Consider the following 16,561-nt stretch of genomic DNA (forward strand, 5'->3'; position numbering starts at 1 on the left):
GTGTGTGTGTGTGTGTGTGTGTGTGTGTACAGTACGTGCGTGTGTCTTTTTGTATGGAGGTATGAAGCAGTGTAGTTGTGTGAAAGAATCTCTCCAAAGGTGTTATTTGGGCTTCCAGACTGCGGGACGCCACCAAAACACACAAAGGCGGCCAGTGTTGTTGGTCAGCCATCAATCACCAGCGAGGGGAAAGGCGCTGTGTCTCCCCCTTTGAAAGAGCACAGAGGCTGTCTGAGTCACCGTGCCCAAAGAGCATGCGGGTCTCTGAGTGCATGAGTGTCTTTTTATATGGCCTCAACCAAAAAAATGATTCAACTGTCTCTCTGTCTTTTTTCCATCATGAGGCCAGCACTGTTGCTCGCTGTACCCGCATACTTTTTTTGTACTTTCCGTCGTCGGCATGCGAAATCCATTCAGCTGGATTCAGTCGCGTGGCGTGATGTGGCCCGCGTTGCCATTGACAACCCGTGCAGCTGTCTCACCACATAACAAAAGCTTCTTATATCTACAGATTGGTTTGTCGCACTGGGAACTTCCACAGCGAGAGAGCCATAAGCAAGAGTGAACCGTAAATGAATCAGTTTACACTGCCAACGCCTCCAACATGCCACAACAATATGTTACTATTTGTGTTTATCCGTGCGTTGTGTTTATGTGTGCGCTGCACATACAGTACGCTCGAAATGAGAAGAGAAGCGTTAAAAATATGCTTTCGTTTACTGACAATGGCCGTAACAATACGCACTTAAGTCGCTAGCGGAGTGAATGAATACGCTGCTCCTAAAAGACAGGTGACTGAAAAAAAAAAAAAAAACGCTTCAAAAGCGGCGCTGGCGTCAGTTTCGCAGTCAGGAGACGAGTTGCTGTGTTATTTCAGCACATTGCGATATGTACCTAACGGAGATCTCAGGGGCTCGTTTCGGGTCCCTCGTCTGGTCTGACTTGACTGTGGTGCCCCTGGGGGTTCACCCTTGTTGAGGCGGGAACTTTTTCCTGACGCACAGGGTTAGTCATCGGCGGCATTGTTCGCCGACGCGCCGCTTCCTCCTCCGACTCCTCTGTGGCCTGTGGTTTGTCATCGAGCGAGTTGTTGTCTTGATAATTGAAAGACTTCCTCCTAGCTTTGCTGTGTGTGTGTGCGTGTGTGTGTGTGGGCATCAGCAGGAGCTGCCTGTCAATTGGCTAGAGTCACACAGAGGGGTCAGTAGCTTATCATCCACCCCCACATACACATGCACATACACATAGATGTGCACACACACACACACACACACACACACACACACACACTCACACCTTTGAGTCACTAGACTCATTAGGCATGGAATTCAAGCAGCAAGGCACCTGAGGAAATTGGAAAATATGACGCATGGAAGGGACAGAATGATGTAATGGCTTCTCTTGCGTCCAGCCGATCGCTCCGCTCCTCTTGTTGTTAAGGTCGTTCCGTCCTCGCTTTGTTTGCATCATCTCGCAGCGTTCCGTTTTCTGCGTTTCAGGCCTCCGGAACCGGCCACAGGGATTTTCACGGTCAAACCTGAATCTCAGTAATGACCAAACTGTTGATTTGGACACGTATGGTGTTTCGCCTCAATCCCTGGTGGTTCACTGTTTATTTTTATTTTCAGCCCAGCAATGACTATAGTGTTGATGTTTGCGTTTGTGTTCGCTCTAGTCGTCATTTTTTTTTTTGTCGTTGTTTGAAAGAAGGCGCGGGCCGGTCACAGCCATGCTAAATGAAGATATGATAATGGCACTCGTACTAATGATGTAAACAAAAACACCTGGCCCCCAGAGTCAATCATCCAATTGCTTGTGGTTACAAATGTGGGTAATTACAAAGAGCAAATTGAAATACCTGCTATTTGGAGGGTTCTTCGTCATGGGTTAGGCTCTGTGTAATTTCAAGTGCTTCCCAGGTGCTGAAGTGCTATGTTGGAGAGCCAAAACAAGCTGAAATGTGTGGCCAAATAAATACTGTGCATTCGGAAAGCATTCACTGTTCCATTTCTTGTTACATTGCTGCCTGATGCTAAAATGATTTTTAAACCATTGTTTTCCAGCATCAATCTACTTTCCATACTCCACAAAGACAAAGCAAATTTGAGAAATGTCTGCTTATTGGAATAAGTAGAGGAAACTGAAATATTCTGGCATACCGTAAGGGTGCATTTGCTATGGCAGTTGAAATGTACCTTCCATCTCTTTTGATCATCTGTGAGATGTGTCTGCATCTTGACTGGATTCCACTTCAGTTGATTGGCCATGATTTGGAAAGGCACACAACTGTGTAAGGTCTCACCGCTGACTATGCATATGACAGCAAAACCAAACCATGACATGAAATAAATTGCCTCCGGAGCTCAGAGTTGGGACTTGTGTCGAGGAGGCACAGATCTGGCAAAAGCTATAAAGAACATTCTGCTGCATTGGATATTCCCAAGAGCAGAGACCTCCATAATTCATAAATGAGGTTTAGAACCGCCAAAATGAGGAACCGGGTAAGAGAGGCCTTGAAAGGAGGGGTGGGGGGAAAATGGTCAGTCTGTCAGAGATGGGAGGAACTATGTGAAGACACGAGAAGCTTCCAGAAGGCCAGCTATAATGGCAGGCTTTAAGGCAGATGGAGACCTCTCCTCTGTGAATGACACCGGAAAGCCCGCGTGGAGATTGCCACAAAGCACCTGGAGGCGACTCCAGCTGTTAGAAATAGGATGCTCATCGCTGAATGAAGCTAGAATTGAACTGCTTGACGTCAATGTCTTGAGCAAACCAAGCAGCACAACAGTGAACCTCATGCTGTGTGTGTTTTTTTTTTCTTTTTTTTTCTGTAGTACTGGCAAGGACTTGGCGACTGGTCAGGGGTTGAGGGAAAGCCGAATGGAGCAAAGTACAAATACTGTATATCCATAATGGAGGTTTGGCCCAGAGCTCTCATGAGGACATTAGACTGACCGAAGAGACATTAGCTAGGTTCCCATCCATCTCATCTGCATGTTTTACATGGTCATGTGAATTCAAAATGGACAGCCTTAATTCCAATCAAGGAATTGGAGTTGTGAACAGCTGTGGGAGCGAAATGTGAGCTTTGTCAAGGCAAACGTTAATGGAACCATTACGGTCATAAAATTGCAACAGAAACAGAAATGTATGCTTGCATCCTTAGTCGCATTATATCTCATGCAAATCGTGAGATAATCCACCTCTCTTGCAAATCAAATTTGTATTTGCATTGCAAGATTTTATGTCTATTTCAAGCTTTTTCCATCCTAATTTGAATTTTGAAAATGGGTATTAAAAACCTGGACAGAAAGCCAGCTATTGGCAGTATACGCAGCCAAGACAACACAGGAGGTGCTTGGGGACAGCTCTGTGAATGTCCTAGAGTGGCTTAGCCAGAGTCCTGCTGGAACACAATTGGTCGTCTCTAGAGAGACCTGGAAGTGGCTGGCCACTGACAGTCCCCATCCAACTTGACAGAGCTTGAGAGGATCTGCAAATAAGGATGTTAGAGCATCTCCAGATCCTTGTATGCAAAGGTTGTCGTGTCATGGCCAAGAGGACTTGAGGCTGCAATCACTGCCATGGGTGCTTGAACTAAAACTGATTAAAGTGTCTGAATACTTCAGATATTTGTCTGAATACTTCGGATATTTTAGTTGTAGAGTAAATTTGCAAAAATGTCTGAAATATTTTTTAGATTGATGTGTAATATTGATGAGGATTTGTGAGGATTAGCAGATTGATGAGGAACAAAAAACTGATTTACATTATCAGGCTACAACGTGACAAAATGTGATAAAGTGAAGGAGGTTTGTTTCTGAAGGCTTCCTCAACGCACTGTATTTTCTGTAATTCCTCCCACTCTCTCCCTGCTAAATAAAATAGATAAATAAATAGAAATAGATCAGTGCGCACTCCTCAGTGCACACCGAGGCAGAGAACCGCATCGCCAAGGCGCCCAAATTCTCCTGTGTGCTATTGTGACCTTATTTGTGTGTTGTGTCTTTTCAGGGGAGTGCACATATAACGTGCATGCCAGGACCCGTCAGGAGGTGGAACTACCCCGTGCCCCTCTGCCTTGGTATGTCATATCCATTCCCAGATGAATAAGCATTAGCTGGCATTTTATACAGTTACAATATTAAACAGTTTTATTATACCCGAGTCATTATGTATGCTGTGCCCAATGTTCTGTGAAATTGCAATGCAGTATTCATGCGACTGCACATCAAACTTCATCAGAGATGCTGTTGATCAAAAAAAAACACTGCAATCACTTCAATATTTTTCCTATAATTTTTCAACATCGGAATGCCGTGCCAGCGACGCAATTGTTTACAGTTCTCCGGACATGGCTGCACGTCAGGGGTATCCCATTTCTTTCTCCCGTTTTAATGCGCAGCTCATTTGCAGAGATACACACCTCCGGGGGTGGTTGGTTGAGAGGCTTGTTTCCATGGGGTGTCATAACTGCTGTTAATTGGTATAGCTGTGAGCGTGTTTCTTTTGAAGATATGCACATGGGCCACTGATTGAAATATGGCCTTGCCATGCACGCTATGCTTGTGCTCCTAACATGGACTGCCACACAACATGCTAAGCATATTTTCCTGTCAGCTGCAAGCATAAACACATACACATACGAGCAACACACGTGTCCACATACTGTACATACAGTTCACAGGGTGAGTGGCAGCCGGAGACCACACTCTAGGCGTTGTGTGTTGCCAATTAGTCTGGAGTGCGTTTCATTCAATACACTACACTTTAAGCCAACCCAGGGCTGCTTTTGTTACTGTGGCCTTGGCATTCCACGTCTATGAGCCATTCTGTGTAACACCCACATGCCATTGTATGTGGTATTTTTCCTCCTAAGGCACCAACACTGCATATCCAGTGGATTATTATGCCTCCCCCATTGTAATAGGCTGCACAAAGCTGCATGTGTACTGTATAGCGTGACAATGTTCAATGTTGTGTTGGAGAATACAGATCAATTGAGTGTACAGTAGATGAAGGGTATTGCTTGGCTTCAGATGGAGTTGAAGCATTCAGTAGGGCTCGTGGGTGGCTACAGAGAGGGTCATCTTGGAGGCATTTTGGCTTAGGCATTTTGAGAGAAATATTGTCAGGCCTGACGTCATTGGGAAGGCATCAGGGCTGAAGTGCACTCGCGGATACCAAGTGGCGGGAGAGAGAGAGGTGAATTGATTCACGCTACCGCTGAGCAAATGGGAGGTTCAATGCAGAGTATCGACGTCTCAATTTAGGCCTTTTAAAGTACTGTAAATGGACACGGTCATTCACAGTCGCCATTCTGTTTACCCTTGAGGAAGGCAAACAACTCGCTCGCTCATTTACTCACCCGCGAGTAGTGTAGCGCAACACCGAACGTGCCACCCCCCCCCCCACAGCACATTAATTATATATCAGCACTAATGGACCTAATAGTACACACATGGTGTCTTCTAGCTAATGTGTTTACAAACTGTTTACAAACAGTTTACTGTTTAGGGTTTTTTTTATGCTGCATGGACTTCATGTGTGTTTATGTGTGAGTGAAAGTTTTTGCCGCTGCTGCCATTTTGTCCTTTGCTTATCTTCACAGCCCAATGCGGCGGCTCCTTGACTGACTTCAGCGGGGTGATCCTGAGCCCAGGCTTCCCAGGGAATTACCCTAGTGGCCTTGACTGCAACTGGACTGTAAAGCTCACTGTTGGCTTCGGTGGGTGCACGTCAAACATGGAGAGGTTTTTTTTTTTGTCTTTTTTTGCTGTGTGCAGTCATGCCGTTCAGACAGCTAAGCTGTTTGGTCTCCAGCTGGTTTTGTCTTTCAGTAAATTGCATTAACCTGGGTGTCACTGTCATTATGTAGCCGGTGTTTGTCCAATTTCAACCTGATAGATAAAATTCTTGTGAATGTAATGGCTTTTCAAATGGAATGAAACAAAGACATAGAAATAAGAAAATATTATTCCATTTACATAAATGAAAGAAATGAATTAAAGTCATTAGGGACTATTCAGTAGCCTATATTATGTTTTGGGAAATTGGTTGAGAAATTAGGAGAACGACCTTTCGGTGTGCGGCATTCCCAATGCCTATCTCTCTTCCAGGAATTCACCTGCAATTCCTGAACTTCTCCACGGAGGCCGTCCATGATTACCTGGAGGTGCGGAGCGGGACGGCGGAGGCGGGCGCCGTCATCGACCGGTTCAGCGGCTCGGTGGTTCCGGACTCCTTCTTCAGCACCACCCACGAGACCAGCTTTGTCTTTCACAGCGACTACTCGCAGAACAAAGCCGGTTTCCACATCACCTACGAGGGTAAAGAGGATTACTCCTGCTGCCCTCCCAACACACACCACCCACCTCCCCCCAGAGGTTTTCACCGGCACACTCCCTCACCGCCACTCCCTCTGTCAATATTGACATAGCCAGAGCCCCATCACCATCAACCCCAACCAGCCTACGCGACCCACCATCCCTTCCTGCTCCCCACCCCTAGTTTCGTTATCAGGGATTTGAACACCCGTGCGATTGTCATGCACGGGAGGGCTTTAAGCTCTGTCGCCCAGGTCTCCTGTGTGGAAAGGTCTTACTGGCATTGCAAATTCAGTAGATTCATATTTGCACTTGTATCAGTAACCTGGGAACATCAGGCTTTTCCTGTGTAAGGTGAAGGCTTCACAGCCTTACTCCCATGAGCACACTTCGAAGCACCATTGGAATTGCGCTTTCTCTCTCTCTCTCTCTCTCTCATCCTCCTTTTCTTCCTCAGGCATTTTGATGTGTTTTCCTGTGTGCTCATTATTCATAATTTCAGTCTCGGTTTGAGACCTTTGCACCGCAGGGTATTTTTGAACAGCATTAAGAAGTTTCAGTGTGACAGATTCATAAAACATGCAGTTTTTTTTTTTTGAAGGGGGGTGGTGTGACTTGCTAAATTTGGTTCCATTTTCTTTGACCCGTATAATATTTGATCTGGCTACATTTTGGTACAGTTTGGTATGGTTGGGTTTTGTTGCCCTGATTTTTGTTTAACCGTAGGTCATTTCGGTTGCAAATGCATTCCTTATCACATTCAGTTACCTTTGCCTGCTGTGTGCACTTGACTTGATGGCACGGTTGTGTTTGACTTCCCTTCCGTTTCCTCGACTGCAGCGTACGAGTTGCAGAGGTGCCCTGACCCGCGGCCGTTCCGCAACGGCCTGGTGATCGGCAGCGACCTGGGCGTGGGCATGACCATCTCGTTCGAGTGCCTGCCGGGGTACACGCTGGACGGGGAGCCCTCCCTCACCTGCCTCCACGGAGTCAGCCGCAACTGGAACCACCCCGTGCCGCGCTGCGAAGGTACCCGGCTGCCCGTCCGTCTCCACCCGTTATCGTCCAACGTGGCACAGACACACGCTGCAGAGAGAGATTGATTTTTATTAACGGGTTTGTCGGAGCAGGAGAGAAGGTGTTATTTCTGGAGTGCCAGCGTCAGCGAGGTTCATGTGTGTAGCTTATGTTCGTATTCGGGTGGTAGCGTTGCCAGTTCCGTGGGTAAGGAACTTGGCTGGCATGCAGATGCCATGGTTTTTTATTCCTGGCTGCCACCGTTGTGCCATTGAGCGAGGCGCTTAACCCCGAGTTGCTTCAGGGAGGTTGGCCCCTGCAAATGATATCGGTAAGTAGCTTTGGATAAAAGTGGCAGCTAAATGTATAAACATAATAAACACATGGGCTTAGATGCTGGGCACTTGTGAAATACATACCAATCACTGTCAGAATGGCAGTACATTATATATTATATTCAGACATGTCAGCTTAGATGCTGTTCACATGTGAAATACATACCAATCACTGTCAGAATGGCAGTATACATTATGTTATATTCAGATATGCAGTATCAGTGTAGACTCTGCACTGTGCACTGAACAAATTGCATACTAGTTATTGTCAGAATGAAAGTAGATTCATAGATTCAAAGTACATTCTATTGCACCAAGATTGATCAGTGCAGAGCCCATTTTAGCCACTGCTTGTGTGGCATCGGAATGATTTTTATGAGTCATAGCAATCACGGAGAATACTGTGTGCTTGAGGCATGTAATAACCTGGCCCCAACTGGACAGCTCTCCTGCCAGTTTGCACTTTATGATTTTCACCCATTTGGAATCATCAAAACTGAAACGATGGTCCGAGACTGGCTCACACAGAGGACATCTTCACATGAGCTCTTGTTTATGAGAGTATTAAAAAGTGGAAAGGTCAGGCGAAAGCGGAAAATGGCTCCCAAAGACTACAAAGCGGATGGCAAATGACCATGAAAACAGTTTTGGGAAGAAACCAAAGAGGTTGTTGTTTTTTTTTCCGTTTTCTTTTAGAGTCAACCTGAAGCACCTATTAGGTTCTTGACAGAAGTGTTTTGCTTGAGAGTTTGTATTTTCTTGGGAATCGGACTTCTGTTTTTTTTCCCCCCCTTGGACTGTGTGTGTGTGTGTGTGTGTCTCAGCGCTCTGTGGTGGAAATATCACGTCCCTGAATGGCACCATCTATTCCCCTGGGCATCCGGCTGAGTACCCCAACTTTCAGGACTGCATGTGGACCATCCGGGTGCCTCCAGGGAACGGGATCTACATCAACTTCACCCTTCTCAACACGGAGCCCATTTATGACTACATCACTGTCTGGTGAGAGCATACACACACACACACACACACACACACACACACACACACACACACACACACACACACACACACACACACACACACATTGAGACTGCCAGGTCTTGATCCCCTCTAGAGTGCTTTTGCTGGTTTTTTTTTTTTTTTTCTAAAGCGGGTGTTACACATTTTCCGTTTAAAAATTGTCATCGAAGCTTTGCAGAGACGGTGGCCCCAAAAGGTTAGCCATGCGCCGTGAGGAAGAAACATCAAAAGGCTGTAGTCTGTTGCAGAGGCTCAGCAGCTTCAAGGTAGCAACCGCATTGAGCGTTAGCCATCTCCTCCAGCCCTCCCTCTCTCTCTTTCTCTCTCTTGCTCTCTCTCTCTCGGTTGCTTTCTCTCTATCTCTCTCTCTCTTGCTCTCTCTCTCGCTCTCCCTCTCTCTCTCTCTCTAGCACTGTGACATATCGAAGACAAGAATAAAGCGGCTCAATATTTGAAATGTCATGAAACCTTCCAATCCAATTTCCTAACAAACCACTTTTCATTACCCACCTCCTCCCCTCCGCCCCCCCCCTTCAAGCAACAGTAACTAGGACATGTCAAATGGCTCTTAAACATTGAGACCAAGCCACGACCATGTCAATTTACTCTAATGCGTAGCCTTATATAAGGCTCGGGAAACTGCGGGCTGTGAAGCTCCAAGTTAGCGTAGCGTTAGCGGGCTGGCGAGCGGTGGTGTTGCTCACATTCCTAAAGTGCTCTTGGGCATCCGCGGAATGTCCTGAATAGTTTTTTAGCGCCTTACGTAACCCGCCCCCTTCCTGCACCGCTGAAGTGATGCTGTCTGTCTGCCTGCGTTCCCCCGGTCGGGAAATAGCACCAAGCAGACGCCGCTACACCTGTGCGCTGGTCAATGGGCCAGGTCAGGTTTTTAGAGAAGCCATTTTGAGAGGCCGCAGGGTTAATGCCTGCTCAGGTTATACACTCTCCAGTCCCCACTGGGCTGACAGCCAGCAGATCCCATTTAACACCACTCTCTCGTGAGTCTTATGATAGATAACCAAGGCAAGAGGATACTAATGTCGGTCCTACTGTATATGACATTCAGACTCAAGACTGCAGTTAAATTCCATTTAATTTGATATATGTATTTATGTTGTTACTGTATGTATGTGTGAACGTAGATATTTTTTAGCGATCATACTGCAGTGAATGATTTCACGTCTCTTTTCTATTACGTTATTTTGGCAAAAGGAAAAGAAAATTCAAATGCGCACGTTAAAACTATTTTGATGTCCTAATGGTGATTAATGCATCATAAAAATGTTCACACTGTCCTCCAGAGTGTAATTGGTGGTTTGCTGTTAATTTCACAAGACAGCTGTGCAATTACAGTGCCAGTTAACCAACAGTAATATTATCATCCATAAGCCTGCTGCCTGCCATGTCAAAATAGATAACCTCCGCAGAAAATAGTTGATCGGTCGTTTAAAAATGCTTTTTCAAAGCATTAGATTGCCTTCTCCGGTGTGCTTATCGCGGAACTCTGAACCGAGATAAGTGTAAAGCCATAAGTGTCACCGCCATTTGGTTAAGTGTTCATGCGATGCGATTGGATTTTTATTTTTCATTTTTTTTTTGGGGGGGGGGATCTCCCCCAAGGCCCCCCCACTCCTGGCTCACCCCCCCTTGCTGTGTCCCCCCACAGGGACGGCCCCGACCAGGGCTCTCCTCAGATCGGCCAGTTCAGTGGCAGCTCCACCCAGGAGGCGGTGCACAGCACCTCCAACCACATCCTCATCAAGTTCCACAGCGACTTCAGCACCAGCGGGTTCTTTGTGCTCACCTACCACGGTGAGTGTGACCGTGTGTGTGTTTGTGTGTGTGTGTGTGTGAGAGAAGCATGGAAGTGTCTGTGTGTTGATCAGCTGAGGGCATAAAGTGTATGAAGTAGAGAGTGTGTATGCTGATAAAAGAGCAGAGGAGCTCATTCTGGGCAAATGTGGGTCAAGGAACATTTCTGAGGGAGATGGCTTGTTTAGTGGCAAAGAACCAACAGACTTCATGCGGATCAATCCACACTTACACTCTTTGAAGTGCTATCAAGGAAAGTAGCAGTGTGAACCCTGGAAAGTTATTTTTCATACTCTCTCTCTTTACTTTATTTCTGGATTACTGTGACGTGTATCTGCCATGATAATTCTCTGCTCTATAACTCAACGTCCAAAATAGAAAGAACCTTTTAGGAGCTTTAAAAATGACATTGCTTGACAGGTGCTATTATTATAGGTGATATTCATAGTGGTTGTTTTTGAGGCCCTCTGAAGTTTCGGATGTGTTTGCAAAGCAGGGTCAACTGGAGTCAACTGTGACAAAAATAAGTTGCCGTTTCGCACAGACCTTAACATCTGGCGTTACACATGATTTAGGAACAGGTTTGATAGTTGACCCACTAGATCACCTTCAATACCGTTCATTTTGGAAAAGACATACCAATAGACGCCTATTTAAAGGCAAGAGCACAAATCTTCTTAAGTCGCTCTCATGTTATTACAGGTGTAAGAGCTCTGCCAGGGAACCTTCTAGTAAATTGATGAATTGAGGGTGAAAGATGTATCACTCGCAGTCACTTTGGATGAAAGCCTCTAAGTGAATGTGGTCCACGTGTGTCAGCCTGAAAAGGGCTTCTTCGGCTGTGAGACCGCTCACACTCTGTCAGTTCTGCAGGAGGCCCTTTGATGCAAATCAGCGACAAAACACTCCATTACACACTCCAAATGGAGTAAATGTGGAAATGGTTTGGGCAAAATGGCCCTGTTTATCTCTTTAAGTCCAATGTTGACAAATTAAGTTACCGTGCGGTTTCTGAAGGTTATTTATGTGCCGCCGTGTTTTTTTACGGCTCTTCAGAACCCGACGCAAGGAATTAACATGCCTTTGTTCCACGGGGGAAAATTGGACCAATTTTGTTCTTGTCATGTTGCGTATTTCTAAACAGCCTGTAAATGGGAAATAGCAGGTGTGTGGTTCTTCGCATACAAAAGGCACATGTGTGTGTGTGTGTGTGTGTGTGTGTGTGTGTGTGTGTGTATGTATGTTGATGTTTGAGTGGCGGCAGATGTGTCAGTAAGCAAATGCTTTCCTTTGAGGTGTCACGCTGCGTATATCTGATAACTTGATGCCCGTGTAAACTGGAGATATATTGTCTCAGACGGGACGAACAAGCAATTGGGGCTGGTAGCCAGCAGGGGACCAAAGAAAAGTGCAATTATGTCCAAGTCAATGCAGTTTGTGCTGATACGTTTGAAGTTTGCTAATAAAACATTACAACTTTGGGGGGATTTCCGCAGAGGGGGTGAAAAGAGTAAGGCTCGTTAGAAATTTAACAGATAACAAAATAAAGCAATGCTGGTCCCTGGCGATCAACTTCCCTCTGTTCTCAAATTTCAAATGCTTTTTTTCCCCCTCGCAGTGTTTGTGCTTTTATGGCCCCTCAGCTGAATGCCATTATCTTCTCCTTGTGATGAATTTTAAATGGGATTGTCCTCCCCGAGTGAAATGTTTATGTTTCGCACTTGATCAAAAACAAAACCGCTCGCCTCCTCGTGATCAGTGAGCATTGCCGTCAGTTTTATCACTCTATTGCTACTGCAAACTTGCCTTTGAGCGCCAAAAAAATACGTCCCCCATTTTAATTAGGAATATTTTCCGAATTGATCCACGCAGTTTGCGACAGCCGATACGTTAGCAGCTGAGTATCGTCTGCCAAGCCGACACGCTGCGGACAACTCGCTGCACAGGCCACCCGCACCGCTCTTCGAACACTGAAGCATCTGTGTACAGCAATGGAGCATTTGGTCTTGTTGTGCCCTCCAGTAATTCTGCGGCATATCATAAGAGAACGGGCCGGTGATTCAGAGTAAGGAAAAGGTTTTTACGGCTCTGTAGTGTACCATAAAGAACAACAGTTCACATCGACCAGGCGGGGCCGCGACCCTAAAGTGAATCAATTGACTGCTTTGTGGGAATAAGAGTAACTCAACGTGACGGCCGATATTTCTCTTTAGCTCGCCCGTGCCCGAGTCCCCTGGTGGCGTGATAAGGCGCAATTACAGAAATAAAACAAGGCCGCTCTGCCCGCCCCCCCCGCACCTTCCAAACATAGTCGGGGAGTCGTTTTGGGTCAGTACAGGGCCAGGTCGACATGTGAGCGCGGATGACTCACTGCTAGAAGGTTCTATCTAGAGTGTCGTCCTTTTTTGAGTTCTCCAAGTCGAGCCGCTGCTAAACGATGACCCTCACATCTCTCTTCTCCTCCTCCTCCTCCTTTTTCCTCCCCCTCTTTTTCCTCCACCTCTGTGTCTTCCTCTGCAGCGTACCAGCTCCGTGTGTGTCTGGCCCCGTCACCTGTGGCCAACGCTGAGGTGCTGATGGATGACGAGGAATTTCAAATAGGTAAAACCCATCTCATCGATTGCACGTCTGATGCAATGACTTGTCCTGTTTGTCTGTCTCTGTGTCTCTGTGTCTGTGTGTGTATGTCTCTCTCTCTCTCTCTCTCTGTACCCTCAAAGGTACATCTGAACAAGGTCCCTTATTGTTTGTTTGTCGATGCCCTCCTTGCCACACACCACACACACACACACACACAGCTCCCTCCTCTGCAGACAACCAGTCCTCTTCCCACCCGCCATGGTCTCACACACACACACACACACACACACACACACACACACACACACACACACACACACACACACACACACATACACACATACACACACACATACACCTACACCTGCCTCCTCTGCAGACAAACAGTCCACCAGCTTCCCCTGCTGCACAGCGCTGGTCTTTCCTGAGCTCGACAAAACAACCTGTTTAGTGCTTGCATTTGTTTTCATTACGGCACCGTGAGTGACCTGTCAGTTCTTAATTGGAGTATGTGCTGTGTGTGTGTGTGTCTGTGTGTCTGTGTGTGTCTGTGTGTGTGTGTGTGTCTGTGTGTTTGTACACACGCACATCTGCATTTGTGGTCTTGCATCTCTGTTTATGTGTGTGTCACAACGTGTCTGTTCAATGTTTGTATGTGGGTTTGTACCCTGGTGGTATTGCATGTGTCGCTTCATTTTCTCTCTCTCTCTCTGTGTGTGTGTGTGTGCGTGCGCGTGTGCGTCCGTGTGTGTGTGCGCGTGTGTGATTTTCCACACAGGAGACATAATCAGGTACCGCTGTCTGCCCGGCTTCACCCTGGTGGGCAGTGAGATCTTGACCTGCAGATTAGGGGAGCGGCTGCAGATGGATGGCCCTCCTCCTCTCTGCCAAGGTCAGCCGCGCCACCGCGCATTTCATGCCCAATTTACCCCCCTCTCCAAAGCGCCCGCGCCAATCTAAGGACCCCCAGATCAAATTGGTCACCCGTTCATGGGCATAATTTGCTGTGTTCTAGTTGTTTTTTGGGCTGTTATTATTTGTGGTTTCACATGGATAACATGACATTCTTAACTCAAGGCGGTGTCTATCAAGCGTTTAATGTCATTTCTAGAGCTGGTAAACAATTGAAAAGTGAACGATGATAGTAATATGTGTTATTGCTAGCCAAGCGTTTTGAATTTTAATGATTCTCCATCAGTTATGCCGTGAAGGATAGTGACATTTTCAACGCACTCATGCATGCCAAGCGTACGTTCAATAGGGAAATTCAATGTTAGCAATTGTTCACATTGACCCTGCACATCTTCCGACAGCACAATGCCCAGACAACAAAGTGCTCTTCGATTCCACGGGGGTCATCCTGAGCCCAGGCTTCCCCGACAGTTACCCCAACCTGCAGATGTGCTCCTGGCTCATCAACGTGGAGAAGGGCTACAACATCACCCTGCACTTCGAGCTCTTCCAGACCGAGAAGGAGTTTGACATTCTCGAGATCTTTGACGGTACGTGCCAGCCGCCTGAAAAACAAAATGAGAGAAAAAGATATCGAATCCTCTGTGCACGTCGACATAATGGCGCTTTGTGATCTTACACACACACACAAACAGATTTGTCCACAAATTACCTTCACTTTCCTTGTAGATTCCGTACAAAGTCTGTGAAAAAGAATTCAATTTGAATTTACACTTCAAAGTCAGCATATAGCCCCAGTCGGCCTCCCTGGCGCTAGCTGCTGCTATGGTGGAAGTGGGCGCTGTAATTAGGCTAATGCTGTCCAATCAGGACCATGTCGCGGCTCCGCGGCGACCTTCCCGCGACCCGCCGTCATTAGCTCCCCGCGAATTAGCATCTAATGAGGTGCTTTTGTCAAAGCCACCGCTGCAGTTGGTCATCAGTCGCTGCCAGTGCTTCCCCTCGTTCATATTCACACCGTGGTGCAGTGTCTCCTGTGAGGATGACCGCAGAGAGGGCTCACCGGAGGGTGGTTACGCCAGCGTGGCAGGGGTGGGCATGTGGCCCTGCGTTTTGGTCTTTTGCTTGGACGACCTTCTGATATGATCTGATCTTTTAGATCGTCCACTGTGTCCGAGCCGTGGTCACTCACACAAAACCAAAAGTCGCATTAGCAATTATCGCGATCATACAGTATGTGAATGGTTTGCAAAAGTTACGTAAAGCATCAAAATGAAAACTTAGCTTGTGTGTGTGTGTCCTATTAGGTGATCAGTAATGATGTTTTCGAAACAAAGTTCGGGAGGAGCCTATAGGGTTGATTGACAGACATCACTCACACTTACTGCCCTTTACGTCATGCTGGAGTTGCAAAGCCTCCCACCTCCTCCCCTGCTCCTCCATTTTACTATTAGCTTTAAAGGGATATTCCACCATTTGGGGAATATAGCTCATTTTCCACCTCCTCTCAAGCAAAACAATTGATTTTTACCTTTCTTCCGTGGGCGCAGTGATACCATACACTACTACTGCTTGTTGCCTACGGGGACTATTTGCAGGTGCTGGTGAGAGTATAGTTCCATGTCAAATCAGCCTAGAAATTCGCCAGGTTTCATTTTCCGTTGGTCTTATTTCACTTTCTTACTTGAGAAGAGACAAGTTTTAAATGGGTAAATTACTGGAAATCTTAGTCACTTTTAAGCGTGATGCTAGCAGGCGAGATGCTAATGGTCTAAACCGATTCGATGATCTATGCTAGTATAGGCTGGAGCTAAAACTTGTATCGACAGAATGGCTGGGTGAACGGGAGAAAGGTAAAAATCAGTTGTTTTGCACGAGGGGAGGTGGAAAATGACCATAATTCCCCAACTGGTGGAATATCTCTTTAAGCTCCAAATTACCCCTCATCCATAGGGGTTGTTCGTGGACATCATTCTCATGTGATTTCTGCTATTGGTATTTCAGCACCATGGCCAGTTACCAAGCCAAACTTGTTATTGTCTGCACTCAGTCTAAGCAATCCAATGGGCTCCAACTAGTGAAAGATCTTTTGGTCTGAAAAGATGTTTGTGAGTTAAATAAACGCTAAAGCCTCAAAACCAGAGTAGCTCAGCTCTTTAGGCAAAAAGGACGTGAATCAGACACATTTGGGTGTCAAGGGTGTTTTGTGACCAGGGGATTTGTCGGTCTGTTTCGTTCCAGGGCCCAACATCTACAGTCCGAGCCTGGCAGCCCTGAGTGGAGACCTGGCGGTGCCCTTCAACGTGACCACCAGTGGGCACCAGCTGCTGCTGCGCTGGTCGTCTGACCACGGCACCAACAAGAAGGGCTTCCGCATCACATACGTTGGTGAGTATCAAAGTATGTATCCCCTACTGTTAATACCTTTTCAGTTGCATGGATGTTCTTTCTGTATGGTTTGTTTGCTTTTACGTCACGTTTTATCGTTTTTGGTCTGTGTGAGCATGTGCATGCGTGTGGACATTTTTAGTGTGCATTTTAGGATTGTTTTTATAT

General features: G+C 46.5%; 1 protein-coding gene across 1 annotated transcript in view; it reads left to right on the forward strand.

Annotated features, from left to right (window-relative positions):
- csmd3a (CUB and Sushi multiple domains 3a) overlaps window positions 1-16,561 on the forward strand; it is a 191,899-nt gene that overhangs the window by 120,464 nt on the left and 54,874 nt on the right. Inside the window, exons 39-48 of the mRNA XM_062539706.1 lie at window positions 4,015-4,084; window positions 5,612-5,728; window positions 6,120-6,329; window positions 7,167-7,355; window positions 8,503-8,680; window positions 10,368-10,513; window positions 13,034-13,114; window positions 13,872-13,985; window positions 14,407-14,595; window positions 16,247-16,393. Of these exons, the coding sequence (XP_062395690.1) occupies window positions 4,015-4,084; window positions 5,612-5,728; window positions 6,120-6,329; window positions 7,167-7,355; window positions 8,503-8,680; window positions 10,368-10,513; window positions 13,034-13,114; window positions 13,872-13,985; window positions 14,407-14,595; window positions 16,247-16,393 (1,441 nt within the window). The remainder of the gene's footprint in view (window positions 1-4,014; window positions 4,085-5,611; window positions 5,729-6,119; window positions 6,330-7,166; window positions 7,356-8,502; window positions 8,681-10,367; window positions 10,514-13,033; window positions 13,115-13,871; window positions 13,986-14,406; window positions 14,596-16,246; window positions 16,394-16,561) is intronic.

This window comes from Sardina pilchardus, chromosome 6 (genome assembly GCF_963854185.1).
Source record: "Sardina pilchardus chromosome 6, fSarPil1.1, whole genome shotgun sequence".
Classification (NCBI taxonomy): Eukaryota; Metazoa; Chordata; class Actinopteri; order Clupeiformes; family Clupeidae; genus Sardina; species Sardina pilchardus.